The 16,819-nt window shown below is 34.5% G+C and overlaps 1 protein-coding gene across 1 annotated transcript; it reads left to right on the top strand.

Annotated features, from left to right (window-relative positions):
- The first annotated feature begins 1,595 nt into the window (after positions 1-1,595).
- On the top strand, positions 1,596-11,380 carry LOC123555712 (uncharacterized). The gene is made up of 2 exons (XM_045346303.2): positions 1,596-1,707; positions 9,166-11,380. Exon 2 carries the CDS (start codon positions 9,175-9,177, stop codon positions 11,263-11,265), a length of 2,091 nt encoding a protein of 696 aa, XP_045202238.2. The 5' UTR covers positions 1,596-1,707; positions 9,166-9,174; the 3' UTR covers positions 11,266-11,380.
- The last annotated feature ends 5,439 nt before the right edge of the window (positions 11,381-16,819 follow it).

The raw sequence follows: 16,819 nt of genomic DNA, 5'->3' as shown, positions 1-16,819 counted from the left end.
TTGATAAAAATGATATTTTTGTAACATTGATATTGGCAGCAAAGAAGTACTCGTGAACAGTAAGAGAATTGCTTCAAAGTGACTTAAGGATATGAAACACTTTCAAAATGATTAATTGAAATAATGACTATAATCAGTCTACCTACGTTGTTACACAAACGTGATACCAGTTTAACATTTTTATAATTTTTCATTGTTGGATATATATACATGCTACATTTTAATAAATAAATTTGTTTAAACCAAGGTATCGGGGCCTCCGTGGCCGAGTGGTTAAGGTCTCTGACTTCAAATCACTTGCCCCTCATCGATGTGGGTTCGAGCCTCACTCGGGGCGTTGAATTCTTCATGTGAGGAAGCCATCCAGCTGGCTTACGGAAGGTTGGTGGTTCTACCCAGGTGCCCGCTCGTGATGAAATAATGCACGGAGGGGCACCTGGGGTCTTCCTCCACTATTAAAACTTGAAAGTCGCCATATGACCTATCATGTGTCGGTGCGACGTTAAATCCAACCAAGGTATCATCATTGAGAACAACAAATTACTTTGGCTAAAAGATCAAAACTTAATAATGTATCTTTAAGTCAAGAATGTTTTTAAAGGCATTTATGCATTATCTTACTTTTTCCATGCACTACTAAACTTTCTATCAGGGCCTCACTACATCTTATAGCATAACAGTCAGTGAGAAAACTGTGCATGTTGTATATTGAATACAAAAAAGATTAAAACAAAGTTAGGTCATATTTTGTCTGCCTGATCAGTTTGTGGGAAAATGACATATTTGATATTTTTTTCACTGTTGATCAATGTTTTTGTTGGCTTCAGTTTATTGGTCATTTCAGAGTTGTATCCCCTATTATCCCCTATATTGTCTTGGATAGGCACCATCTCTTCTATATATATTTTCAGGGAAATCATATAACGTCTCGGCTGGGATTCAAACCTGAAAAATGTTTCATAATTTACTTGTGAGTAATGAGTCAAACGGACATGCGTTTTTTTTTTTTTTTTTTTTTTTTTGTAACATGGTTCTCACTCGCTTAACTACAGCAGCAACAACAACAGTTCACTGCAATTAACCACTATTTAATATTCTATTAAATTCTACGATATATATAAACATGTCTTTCTGCGCAATTCTCTAATATAATCTTTATTCTTACATAACTACTAAGTCAATGAATAACATAAAATATAAAGTAGCAATTTTTAAGTAGTTCTTTTTACACGCCATAATATAATTTATTTCTGTTTCAGACCTTTATTGCCCGCTTTTTTAGTTCCTTGATATTTTTGGGGTTTTGGAGACAAAACCCAATTTAATTATTCTGTTTTATAAAACAGCATTTCTAGCGAAATACATATTTCACAATATTTTCATTTACTTAACAAATTAATGAGAACTCAAGAGCTAGAAAGACCCCTTGTCCACGGGGCTTGTGCCCCAAATAATTTAACTGAAATGACAAGAAAAAAATCAATAATTTGCATCATGTCATCATTTTGTACAATATAGTAGATACGGTAACTGAATATAATCAGCGGAAATGCCCTCTAAATTGAGTAAAGAGTAGGAAATAATATAACGAACAGAAAAAAAGTCATTGCTGAATAAGTCAACTACTGTAATTACAAACAGTTTTAATAAGCAGGCTTAGAATTTATTCTAAACATTTTTCGCTTATAGGAATATAGATAACAACTAGTAAGTACCTATAACTGTTTTCGCAATCTTTAATTAAACTAAGTTTTAGGGGGGAAAGAAAATGATGTAGTAGAATTTTTGTTTTGCTGTAACAACGTATCTGCGGAAAGGGAATCAAAGTTATTATACCTTTTAAGCATTGTGAAATAGATTAAAGTCCTTTACAAAATGTAGCCGATATGAACATCCAAATTACCGGAACGATACGGATTAATCCATGGCCATGAGTCCCATCTTGTCGACCATATGTTCCTTCTTTGGGAAGCTGGTAAGACAGATCTGTATCATGTGGGATTGAGTACACGACGATCAGTCTTCTTCAGCAATAGATACCTGGCAAGTTGGTTTCCGGCTAGCATCCATACACATCGTCACATTGTTGAATAACGGCTGTAGCCTAAATACGTTGTCACATTCATCGGTCGTTTTGCTGGTCGCCTTGGCCTTTTCTTTGGTGATATATCACACATTGCAATCAAGGTAGTCGAAAAGCTCTGGCAATAGCAAATCTTTGCTTGATAAAAGTAGGTGAAAAAAAGTTCTGTTAAGAAATCATATAAAAGTGGGACCACCCCGATTCTCCTTTTTTCTTATACCATATATTCGTACCCGTAATCTCACAAGTAAGAAATATAAAAAAGAAATTCAATGATGGTTAATAGTGCTTCTTAAAATAGAAAATGCTCTTGATTTGCATAAAAACAAGATCTCCGTGGATTAAGATTTATATTGTCCTCAACACACTCAAAATGCGGTCAAATATACATATATCGATAGTTTTAATGATAATCACTGCGCGCAAGTATAACGAGAATCGTTTTCAAATTTTTACTAATAAAAATAATAAAAGGTAATAATATTAAAAATAATAATGAAAAGGTGATACTGATGAAGGGATCATCCCATTATACATGTATTTGTTTAAAAACAACTTGCTAAAATAGTGGGGGAAAGGATTTTCTCATAAACAAGCGATCACTATTACTGGAATATAATATTACTGGATGAAATCAACTCACTGTGTTCTATCTATACTGAAACTTTGATTTCAAAATTATATACTTTATAACACTGAATTGCACATTCGGATTTCAGTCTTAGACAAATGATGTTTCCAATATTCTTCAAGCATTAAAACTAAAATTGTAGATGAGTGAAAGTCACATTTTCCTAAAATGTCAGATTTTAATTTGTGCATATCTTCAGATATAATTTGAAAATTTGAAAAAAAAAATGAAAAACAATAAACCCCTAAAAACTTGCCCTTTTCCCTAAAACATAATGAAACTTGTAACATATTGGTACGACCGTCTTGTGTTCCTAAGTTAAATTACCTCACTGCAAGTGATTAACTTTAAAAAGATTACAAAATACCTTCTGTTCGGAGGTAGTTTGTGGCTATCAAATGAAAAAAAAATGCTATAAACTATGGAGAAAAATGTTCTCAACAATGATAACAATGATAGCCACATAAAAGTTCCGTGTATGTAGCCTTCAAAACTGCTGAAATGTCAGCCATGTGTGGGTCTACTCTATATGCGATGTTGCAACATCCTTTTCTAGGCGATTTGGATATATCGTAGTTTGTAAGCTGCCAGGCTTTACCATATTCTCTGAGTTCTTGGATTGTGCATACACTGCGCTTCGTTGCGAAATATTTGTCCGTATGATGGGGGCTTGTTCGAGATTGTACCACTTACGAGTATGGGACTGATGTTCGTATTGAAAAGTTACCTCCTTTTAAGGGAATAATTTGTAAAAAAAATAAAAGATTGCAAAATAACTGTTTGGCGTTCGTTTGTGGTTGTTAGATGAAAAACATGTAACAAGTTATGTAGACAAATGTTCTCAACATCGATAATCACTAAGTCTTAATAGTGCAGAATATGCAGATTTGGAACCCGTTGAAATGTCAGCCATATGCGGGTCTCCTATATGCTGTGTTGAAAGATCTTTTTTGGGGATGCTAATGCATCGTATCATGTAGGTTGTCGGCATAGTTAGCTTAGCGAATGCGTCGTATTCTGTGGGTTTTTTGAGTGTGCATGCACTGCGCATCGTTACGGACTATTTGTCAATAAGAAGTTCCTAAATAAGTTTTATTGTCTTTTTTTTGTATTATGTTTGATATGAAACATATTTCCCTTGTCATAGAAATGCCAGAAAATAGGTATAACTTTTAAAATGTTCATGTATTTATTTATCTTCTTCTTCTTGTCGTTCGCGACTACACTGTCAGACCAGTAGCCTCGATGAAACTTGTGGTTTGCCGCAGATCCTCAATGCCTCCATACAGTTTCTTGTGGATTGAGGTATCTATCGGCCAAGTTTTATTTATTTATTTAATAAAATACGCTCTTTCCTCTTCTCAATAATTGATTTACATGTACTCGTAAGGTAGAATTACTTTCCTATAAACAATTATCCTACGTCCATGGACTCATTTCCCTACAACTGTGTTAATGAAGACAGAAATCTATTGGCCCGATACCAAGATCAAGCCCTTTAATATAAAGAATTGTGGTGGTCACCGACTGAAGGAAGAAAGTGCCTCACGCTAAAAAGTTTAGAAAAAGACTCTTGAATGTCTTGGTGGAAACAAAATTATGAAACTTTTCTTTTATTCAATAGCTAACACAAGAATATAGAACTGATGAAAATATTATTAATAGACGCAGCAATTTCTTCAGATTATGGACAGTAATTTGATTATTGTAGAAATAAAATAATCTTTTCCACACATGTACGGGCGATTTTTCCTCAACGTGCTCACTGCGCGTGCGCAACGGAATTAAATGGAATTCTTAGAGAAAAGCTCTTATTCACTTTTTCTAAACTATTCACCTGGACCTGAAATAATTTTAAAGTTACTAAAGACATTTTTCACTTTGTTGGAGGTAGAGGTCTCCCTTGAATTTACATTCTTCAAGCATTAAAATAAGCGTTGTACGAGAAACATATACATACAGCAGAAATTAGTTTTTCTTCAAATTGAGCATGTTTAGTTGGTCACTTATTAGCCGTGACTGCATATCGAAAAATGAATTATGTTATGGAATGTTTGGTAATATATGATGCAGTAATACGTTTACCAGAAAAGACAATTTAAGATTATGTCGTCTGATAAAAACCCCAAATAGCGCAAAAACAGATGTGCTAGTAAATTAACTTGATATACAAGCTGGTTATTACTGATAATAATGAATCTCTCTCTCCCTCTCTCTCCCCCACCCTCTCTCTCTCTGCTTTTGTTTTCATTTTAATTGTTTATTTTGTAACCAGTTGGTTATGTATGCAAGATATCTTACACTCTAATATGCTTGTTTTTAGTTAAAACACGCGTGCGCTAAATTCTAATATGGCTAACGATGCTTTAATCATCACAGCGATCTTATGTTGACGTCACGTCAACGTAATATTTAGCGCCATGTACGCATCAAGAAATAGCGCTTTCAAATTTCATGAAATATTTTACTTAATAACAGGTTTTAAACGAAATGTCACATTGCACAAATGTTTTGATTAGTTTATACACATACTGAGTTAGTCATTCGCTTTGCTGAATAATTCGCAACAATTTTCACTCGAAATGAATTCTGCCGCAAGACGTATTACCGTTTCCGGTCCTGGAGTGTTTTAACAAATACCTACTATTGGCGCCATGCTTGCGCTAAGAAACAGTTCCATCAATTTGATCTAAATTTTACAATAAAGAGCATACTAGAATCGAAATAATTTATAGCAAAACAGTGCTTTATCACTGTTTATACACTGCGCCCTCGTGAAATTATTACGCCCGACGTATAACCGCCCATCGTGTATAAATAGTGATAAAGCACTGTTTTGCTATAAATTATTTCTAAAATAACGTTACGCTAACGTGTGATGGCGTCAATATTTTTGTTGCGACCAAGAAAGATCGCTACATTATTTTATTTACTGTTTTATATTGAGAGCATATTAAAAGCGAAATAATGTATCGCAAGATCGTGTTTTACTTAAATCTATACATTCAAACTGGTTAATGTCCCCAGAATAATTCACTCGGGCTTGGCCCTCGTGGATTTTTTTTCCGCTGATGTATAACCTCTTTTCGTGCTTTAATAGCCTTGAAATATGTTTTTTCTATACATTGTTTCCTAAATAGCGCATTGCGTATGCGTTTTCATGTGTGCTAGGCTTTTGTGTCGTCTTCAAGATTTTTCCAGTGTTTGCTTGTGGTAATGAGCTCACCGCACTGTATTATAGTGCTGCCTTACTGGAATATAACACCGTAGAAACGTGAAATATACTCAACACAGTCACATTTCACTTACACAAGGCTGACCAGTGCAATAACTATCGTCTAAATACTGAGCGTCAAGCAAGAAAGCCGCTAGACCATTTTGTACGTCTTTGGTATGACGCTGCCAATGAGCTAATCCGCAGTCTCCCGCACAAGATGACTCTCTACCATAAGGTTTCCGAGACTGGTTAATGGAGAAAATGGGTGGTCAATAATCTAACTGTTAAAGTAAACAAAACGTAATGCAGTGTCATCTAGCGGAACGTCAAATATTAAACGCCATGTCAAGGCTTTGCGTTCTAAGCGTTGACAGTAAACAGCTTGTATAATGCACTTTTCATTTTGCATCATGTTTTTGTCATTTCAAACGATAAAATATCTACTTGCAGTTCTTTAAAGAAGTAGACTACTGCCTACTTTAAATATATTTTCTGATATATTTTTTTTACATCAAATAAGAAGTATCATTTTTCAATACGTTTTTGTGCGCATAAGATGCATTTAGGTATACAGGTGTGACAAGAATAATCAGAAAGAACCTCAAAAATAGCTTACAAAATTAAAATACTAGTACGCATAAAATTAAATATATTGAGCCGCGCCATGAGAAAACCAACATAGTGGGTTTGCGACCAGCATGGATCCAGACCAGCATGCGCATTCGCGCAGTTTGGTCAGGATCCATGCTGTTCGCTTTCAAAGCCTATTGCAATTAGAGAAACCATTAGCGAACAACATGGATCCTGACCAGACTGCGCGGATGCGCAGGCTGGTCTGGATCCATGCTGGTCGCAAACCCACTATGTTGGTTTTCTCATGGCAAGGCTCATATGCTGTTATAAACTTTCCTGTGATCAACTTTTTAACCCCGAAAATACAAACAGTTCTTTCTTTAATTTTGATGCACCAAATATGCGCGTGAAAAGGGAGATAAAGATATTTTGACAAGTCAATACAGCAAAAAACGAAGTCGAAGATCTCCGTACTTTTTTCTTTCAGTATATAGTAAAATAAAGGTTATATATATCCAAAATGTATTGATTGGCAATACGGATATTCAATAGCGGAAAATAAACGGAAAAAATAGCATCTTGATTCATCTTTTTTCCGATATATATATATATATATATATATATATAATTTTAGTTTTTTTTTAAATAATATATTGGGCAGATTTTATACACTTCATTGTCATTCCACTCAAAAAAAAAAAGAAATAATTTCGCCAAACATTTTGGCATGATCTTTGCATAAAATGAGCATCCCTTCGGCGAATAGTTGGAGTACGTATTTGGAAATTAAATCATCGTGTAGGTTTCAATGGGCCTGTTACATTAATGAAAAATAATTACTTTTTGTATTGACTGGATGCCCCGGAACTAAATTAATCGCCGTAAAAATGGAAACGTCACCACTATTTAAGGCAAGGCAAAAACATGATTTGTGCCAGTTGCGTGAAAAGTGTGCATTTGACCGTTTTGATAATTTTACATGGTGTGAATATCAGCTGATGCTATTATTCTTTTGTGTTTCCATGATGGCAATATGAGATATTCAAGAATTTAGTTTCAAATTGACAGTGAGATATGTTAGGCCAAGACAATGTGTTTAATATCTGAAAATTTTATTGAATTAATGTAGTAATATGTACATATATCAGTGTATTTAGTTAAATTTCAATTACATTTTGTTTCTGCAGTGTACGACAGTTATATATCTGTATTCTTAAAAATATACTGAAAAGAGACTGACTGAATTAGTTTGCAAATAAAGTTGTGTAAACACATTTGTTCAGGTAGGGCCTAAATTGTCCAGCTGAAAAGCTGTATATTAAGAATATAATAAGAATGATTTTCATGAAGACTTTGTGGGCAACAAAGTAGGTCACTAGGTCGTGGTGGGTTTTTAAACATGTTATTAGGGATGCAATTTGATTTTGAAATTGCCGCTCATTACCCCTTCTTTACCTCAAAATCAAATACCTCATTATTACCTAAACATTATTCAGAGACAAATGCTGTGAGAAAGTAACCTGTAGACTTTCCAGTTGTAATATCAACATGGAATAGAAATGCTGCCCATGGTTATTTATTCAAAAGAGATTTTTTTGTCATAGAAAAGCGCTTTTTTAAAAAACACATAATATATATGCTGCATTAGACAAGATCAAAACCTAAATATATAGATCTGGGGCCGTATTCATAAAGCATCTTTAGTATAAGTATAAGAAATTGATTTTCTACTTAAGTATTACTTAAATAAGAAATTTATTTTACTTAAGTATATTTGTTATTCATAAAACAACTTAATAAGTAATTCTTGGCCTTTATTGTGGACGAAAAACATTAAAAAAACAAGATTAATTTCACACAGATACAACATGCACAATTATGTTTAAAGTGCTTTTATCTGAACAACAACACTTTAATCGTACTCACGACGCCATTTTGTTTTCTGACTTAAGTCATTTCTTACGTACCTTAAGTTTAAGCTGTTTTATGAATAGGACTTAAGTTTGTTACATAGACTTAAGCTGAAATCACCACAAACTTAAGTAAAATCTTCAACTTAAGTCAAAACTTAAGATGCTTTATGAATACGGCCACTGAAATCTGACCATTTTACCTACTGAGGCATGCATGTTACTAACTACGTATTTACTAAATACCTAATATGCATTATAGTGGCATATGCCATAACTTCCGAATTCCTTTTCACAACTATATTAACATAACTTTTAATAATCGCCGGTCCATAGGTTGTTTTTATGACCTGATTGTTCAGCACTACATTTTGCAAGTGAAACATTGAAGAAAAGATGTTATGATATATATCTCCAATGTCCAAAACCTAGGGCAATATTTTTGATTATTGACCGGCAAGCCGTTCAGATAAATGAAAACAGTATTCTGTATATACACATATAATTCATAATTAGGTTTTTATAGAACACAATATCTATGAATTTTGAAAAAAATGTTTTGAATTATTAATTATAAATAAATTGACGCTTGATACTATTTTTGTGCAGTGGAGTTTATTGTAATTTGTCAATTGTACTAGAAAGTATTTTTATATAGCGTTATCACACTACTATTTATATAACATTATTTAAAGTCAGACATAATATTGAATTAATTCGTTATTATGTGGTGTACTTCTTATGTTTGCAGGACAGAATCATGGATAGACTAGCAGACGAGTTACGTGATTTTTCTCTCCGCCTGTCACGTGTCCTGGATGATATAGGAGTGGATGAGAGGACAGTTATGATGAGGAGAAGAACGGGACTTATAAGGGAAAGTCTACGTACACTGTATTTCATCGATAATGGTAATGCAACCATATTTATGTTTGGAAGTCAAACAGAAGGAACTACGACAGTAGGACTTAATTCAGATAAGGATACATTAATGTGCGACATCAGGTACAATATAATACAAGACTGGTGTCAATGGGAGCAAGGTAAAGGAAACTTACTGATGCTTCGGGACAATGTAGCCCCAGGTTATTGTAGACTTCAGTTGTTAAGGTCGGATATTCCTGTAGCAAGGGAAGATTTACTTTGTGATCGCTTTGTATATGATGATGAGGGGCGAGTGCTGATGAAAAATACACGTTTTAATTCTGGTATATTACCAGGATCGATACGACATGGTCCTTCTTCATCAGATGAAAATATAAACGCTGATTATGTACTTGGTCTCCCTTGTAAAAACTGGCCAACCGAAGCTTTACCTTGGGTAACAAGAACTACAGCAGACCAGTGGCCTGGTAGGAAAACTAAGTGTTTTGCAGTAAACAGTGGATGTTTTGTTGTGCCTACTGGACACTGCTTGAGTGAAACTGAAAGACTAGAATGGAGAATATCTACGTCTATAGCAGAACGCTGCCTGATGTTCAACATGAATATTACTCAAATCAGATGTTACGTTGTACTAAAAATGATAATGAAAACATTTCTAAATGGAATTGTGACAAGCTATCAATGTAAAACTGTTTTAATGCATTTAGTTGAAATAACAAACTCGCAACTATGGAGAGAGGAAAATCTTATTTCTTGTATTATAATGAGTTTGCGACTTCTGCAATTATGCGTATTCATAAATAATTGTCCGCATTATTTCATTCCAGAAAATAACTTACTAGATGGGCGATTGAATCTAGAAACGAGACAAAATATAGTGTTCATGATAGGAAATATAATTGACAGTAAATGTATCGCAATTTTAGGTATAGAAATGGATAATATAGGCGACCGACTTTATGCGATATGCAATCCGTTCATTAGGAGGAATAGTATTTATTTTATGTCTCCAAAAGATGTTTGTCTGAATGTATACAAGAGGCTACAATATGAATTGTATCAAGTCATTCATGCATTTCAGAATATAGTAAATGGTTTAGATAATCATACCCATATTATAAATTGTGATGATGTGAAAGATAACATTCGGAAGGTGTTGAAATTCCGCGAGAGCGGCAGCTGTTCTGAACGTACTACAGCCGAGATGTTAACACCTTTACTATGTACAACATTAGGTACAAAGTTAGCATCTGCTGACATATCACGTGGTCGGTGTATTTCTGCTGAATCATTACAATGGCTGTCGTTCGGTATTGATTCTGATGTTGCATCCGGACGTCTGAAACTAGCGACTGTCCTATTCTGTTCTGGAGACATACATAGCGCGTCAGTGACGCTTCATGATGTTGAACAAAGGTACGACACCAGAGTTACTCAACCGATATGTGTTTGCAGGAGTACAAACATTCAAGGAGATTATAGCAGCGTAAGATTTTCAGACAATTGTTTGTTGTGTTATGATTACAAAACTACACTGAATATAAATGTTGCCTTTGGGGTTGTGTTTACCCGGGATGAGAAACATTGTGTTCCCAATGCTCTTCAGTATGAAATGTTCAGATGTACAGAAGAAGAACGCCGGACCAGAGATAAGTACTCAGACAACTGGATGGACTGGGCAGTCGTTGATTCACTGCCATACCTATACTACCTACAGTATATGACATATAGAAGACTTGACAATCGCGCTGGTCAGCAGAGAGCTCTAGGCAGACTGATTCATACAATTGATACTGAGCCCCACCTCTTCCACAGGGAAACAGCACTGAATTTGCTCGGTCAGTGTATGGAGATTGAGGATAGATTAACGGACACATTTACTTGTTACAGAAGGTCACTGAACTGGAAATCCACCCATAATGTCGCCAGATGGCATATTGTAAATCTACTTTACAGGTTTTTGTAAAGGAATAGAACAAAACATTTAAGATTATACTGGATTATTTTATAAGCAGAACCTTTGTTCTTACAAATTTACCATACATGGATTTTGAAGTTATTTGATTAAAGGAATAATAAAACAATCTTTTGACCTCTATGTTCTTTTCCAGATATTATCTAGATGCGCGGGACCATAGCCTGTATAGCAAAGACGTCAGCTCAGCAATATAAAATAGACCGTATATAAACTGGAATGTGTCTGTAGGACACAGGATGTGCCCCCCTTACTAGTACATTTGTCACACATAAGGGGAAATAATTCAAATGTTTGCAGTCTTAATGGGATATAGCCCCAAAAAATATTATGAAAAGGATTCATTATTCTATACCACATATTTTTTGAGCTATGGGCATCACAAACAAAAAATCCACTATTTTGGCTATTTCAAGGGCCATAACTATGTAATAAATGCCCAGAGTCTCAAAAAGAATGCCAAGTGTGCAAAGTCACATTATGATATAGACTCAAGCAAGGTTTCATGAATTTACATTAAATACTTTTTGGGTTAGGCACATAATTAGGTGAAAAATGTGCATTTTTGACTATTTCAGGGGCAATAACTTTAAACATAGGGGAAGGAGCCAGCAAATAAATAAGAGGTATGCAAGTTAATATCATGATAAAGACTCATGTAAGTTTTCAACCATTTATATCATATACTTTTTGAGCTAGGTGCGGCACAAGGTGAAAATGTGCATTTTTGACTATTTCCGGGTCCATAACATTGAATATTGGGAGCGGAGGCAGATAAAAAGTAGGAAGTGTGCAAGTTCATATCATGATAAAGATTCATGCAAGTTTTACATTTTCGTTTTTGTTGTGTTGAGCGACCTGTGAAGTTTCCACTTATCTCTATTTTTTTTAATCAATCTATCTCAAATACGTTTTGAGTTAGGCGCGTCACAAGGTGAAAATGTGCATTTGTGACTATTTAAGGGGCCATAACTCTAGAACAAGAGGGCCATGATGGCCCTATATCGCTCACCTGTTATCACTGCACTTGAGGACAAGAAGGTCCTCAGAAAAAATATCTAAGTCCAAAGGACAGGAACAACAAAGGGAAGAAATTTAACCAAAAAGAAAAAAAAACTCTTACAAGGTATAGATATGTTAAAATATACCTAAAAATTGGAGAAACCATCCATGTTGTACCACAGAACACTGGTCTCGTGTTTTCCCTACGGCCAATAATAAAAAAGTTACTAAAAATAAGCTATTTATAGTAACGTAAAAGGGAAGTAATAAATATTGTAAGTGGACAAAAGAAGGATCTGCCAAATAAATCTGTTGACATAAATGAAATTTCAGATCAGTATCTTCATTAGTTATGGAGATATAACAATTTTAATTTGAAATAAAGGGAGGTAATTTGATATAAAATCAGTCCATAGTTATCTACCCTGATTGTCTCAGTCCAACTAATAACAATAATGAAATTTCAAATAAGTCCTGTAAGTACTTACTGACATAAATCGATTTTGATTACAATCAAGGGAGGTAATCAGATATAAAATAACTCTGGAACCTATGACTGGATCTGATTTGTCATGGAATCCAAGATTTATTGTTGTTGAAGACATTTTGGAAGTTTGTATCAAATAAAACCATAAACGAAGTCTCTATATGGCTGCAAAAGCCAAAATAGCCAATTTTGGACCTTTAAGGGGCCATAACTCTAGAACCCATGATGGAATCTGGCCAGTTGAAGAAAGGAAGTAAGATCTTGTGGTGATACAAGTTGTGTGCAAGTCTGGTTAAAATCAAATCATAAATGAAGCTGCTATTGTGCAGACAAGGTCAAAATAGCTAATTCTGGCCCTTTCAGGGGCCATCACTCTGGAACCCATACAGGAATCTCGCCAGTTCAAGAAAAGAACCAAGATCTTATGGTGATACAAGTTTTGTGTAAGTTTGGTTAAAATAAAATCATAAATGAAGCTGCTATTGTGCAGACAAGGTCAAAATAGCTAATTTTGGCCCTTTCAGGGGCCATAACTCTGGAACCCATTAAGGGATCTGGCCAGTTCAAGAAAGGAACCGTGATCTTACGGTGATACAAGTTGTGTGCAAGTTTGGTTAAAATAAAATCATAAATGAAACCACTATCGCGCAGACACGAAATTGTTGACGGACGGACGCACGGACGGACTGACGACGGACGAAGGGTGATCACAAAAGCTCACCTTGTCACTATGTGACAGGTGAGCTAAAAAGGGGGCGGACCCAGATGAAAAATATGATGTGCGCAAGTCCATATCATGATTGAGACTAATGCAAGGTTTCATGAATCTGTATCAAATATTTTCTGAGCTAGGCGTGTCAAAATGTGAAAATGTGCAATTTTGACTATTTCAGGGGCAATAACTCTAAAAATAGGTGGCGGAGCCAGACGAAAAGTAGCAGGTGCGCAATTCCATACAATGATAAAGACTCATGCAAGGTTTCATCAATTTATATTAAATACTTGGCGAGTCACGAACTTCGGACGGACGGACAAGACAACTCTATATGCTTCCAGCACTCATGGGAAGCACAACAAACATTCGTACCTAGTTTCGAGAAAATTGGACGCCGAAATGATCCAGATATAAAATCATCCAATACTTCATGACAACAAACATTCTGACCAAATTTTATGAGCATAGAGTAAAAAAAAGTGGCACATAGAATGTAAACAAGCTTATTCTTTGATTTGACTTTGTGACCTAGTGGTTTACCTTATGTGACCATGTAGAAGCTCTTTCGAGATTTCGTGCAGACAAACATGCTGACCAACTTGCACATCAAATGAAAAAATGCAGCCACCATTGCATACACATTTTTTTCTTTGATTTTAACACATTACCTAGTTTTTGACCCGAGACGATGTAGATTTAAACTTCACATAGATTGCATCATGAAAATCATTCTGAAGAAATTCCACGAATATCCAGTCAAAAATGCAGCCACTATAGCAAATATACAATTTTTCTTTGACTTGACCTAGTGACCTAGTTTCTGATCTCAGATAATCCATATCTAAACTTGACCTAAATTTCATCAAAATAAACATTCTGACAGTAACTACTTCTCATGAGTTTCATACTTGAAACTTAAGTGTCGTCTCTAGTCAAGAGTAATTACAAGATTTTCCTTTAATCTAGCGTAGTGGCCTTAGTTAATGACGCCACATAACCCAGGTTTGAAAGGTTGAACCTGGCATAAAGATCATCAAGATTAACATTCTGACTTTCATCAGAAGGTCATATATGTGGCCTCTAGATTACAAGCTTTTCCTTTGATTTGACTAGTTGGCATAGCTTTTAACCCTAACAAATCCAGATTCCAATTTGACCTGGATGTCATCAAGACAAATATTTGGACCAATTCTAACGAGTTTCAAACTTAAGCTGTGGATTCTAAAGTGTTAAAAAGTTTTTCCTTTGATCTAGCTAGTGACCTAATTTTTAAACCAACATAACCCAGTTTCAAACTTGTCCTAGAAATCATCAAGACAAACATTCTGACTAAGTTTTTATAAACAGTTGTAGTTTCTAGAGTGTTCACAAGCAGAGACCCAGTTTGGAACTTGTTCTAATGATCATGAAATAAATCATTCTGATCAAGATCCGTAAAAATTGAATTAAAACTGTGGCCTCTATAGTGTTCAAGATATTTTCATTTGATTTGACTGGATGACATAGCTTTTTAACCAACAATCAAGATTCAAACTTGACCTGGAGAAAGTTCCTAAATATTGAGAGTAACAACTGTGGCCACTAGAGTGTTCTATCGACTTAGTTTTTGATCACACATGACCCTGTTTCGACTCTGACCTACAAATCATTAAGACAAACATTCTGACCAAGTTTCATTTAGATTAAGTCACAACTGTGTCTAAAGTAAAAGGTTAGGGATAGGAATTTTGCAAAGTCAAAGGCCCATAACTCTGGTCCTACTTGTGTCATTGTGTTCAAAACTGAACTCACTCTCGTCCTATCTTTGCCCATATTCTATCCTATCTAAGGTATTCTATGTAAATATGATTACGGTTGGTGAAGAAAAGAAGGTGATAGTGTGTAAACAAGATAAAATATGGAAAACATTACCAATCAATGGCATATAACTCTTGTCCAGCTCGATTTGCTGATAATCTAACTCATCCATAACCTTAAAGTCATACACATTACACACAAATATTACTAGGACTTGGTGATGAAAACTTCAATGAAGATGCTAGGGTATAAACAAAGTGAAATATCGCAAATTTTTTCAATCAAAGGCACATAACCTTGACATGCTGATGTGACCTAATTCACAATCAAACTCATAAGAGGTGTTGTGGTCAAAACATTTTGACCAAGTTTGATTAAGATTGCTTCAAAATTGTGACTGCTAGAGTTGAAAAAAACTAAATATGAACAGACGACAGATATTCATCGATCCTTATAGCTCACCAGGAGCCCTCGGCTCAGGTGAGCTAAAAATATATGTTTCGTTTGTTTGCAATATAACCAATAGCAGCATGATTTTAATAAAACCCAAAGAACTGGATCATTGATGGCAATGTTAGATATACTTGGACCGGAATCATCAATGAATGATGCAATTGTTAAATCATTTATTTTCTTCCTCTTCTTCTAGATTTTCTCACTGGTAAAAAGTGAGTAAGTGATACAGTATAAATAATGCAATACCTTTGTTTTGCAAGAAATGCAAGCACAACCTAAACTGGTATTTAAACACAATAACATACGTTTGTATTTGCATTTTATATAACATGATTGAGTAATTAGTTATATAAGTGTACCAAAACACACACTGTATAGGTAAAGGTGGATGTATTAACAATATTCCATAGAAATCTATCTTATAATTCTATCATTATCACAGTAAATGAATCTCGTAGCATAAATAATTTCATAATGTTTGGCGCTTCGTGGACTCAGTCTGACCATAAAATACATGATCAAATATTTTGTCTTAAAGAAAAATATAGAAATAATACACGAAATGTACGAGAACAAATTTAAAGGTTGAATATACATGTAGCTGCAAAATATGTATATAAAAATATATTCAAAATAAAATGTTTTTAAAGAAGTATTGCAATCCATATCCTGTTTGGTCTGTAAAAATAATGGTAAAAATTAGTAAGAGTTATCTTTATACATTTAAATCTGTACAAAAAATAGCTAAATATAAAGGTCGTTACTATCATATCTGCTAACTATGGCCACTATTTTCTTTTTTACTTGTGTAACCATAAATTGTCGAAATTAACCTGAATCGGAGGACCACATGTTAAAGTGGCATTATGTACATCTAGTGAATGTTTTATGAAAGCTATTTTTGGTTGCTATGTATCTAAATGTGTTAAATTAACAATAATGCGGGCATAAGTATTTGGAGTTGATGCTTTAGAAATAAAGAAATCAGACTGATAAAATAATAGTTCTTTTCTTTAATTTTCTGTGCAATCTATAGCTAGATATTTCTGGAGTTGAACTCCTGCATGCAGTTTGACTTTACAAAATAA

Source organism: Mercenaria mercenaria, chromosome 7 (assembly GCF_021730395.1).
Source record: "Mercenaria mercenaria strain notata chromosome 7, MADL_Memer_1, whole genome shotgun sequence".
Taxonomy (NCBI): Eukaryota; Metazoa; Mollusca; class Bivalvia; order Venerida; family Veneridae; genus Mercenaria; species Mercenaria mercenaria.
This window is presented reverse-complemented; position numbering and strand designations above follow the sequence as displayed.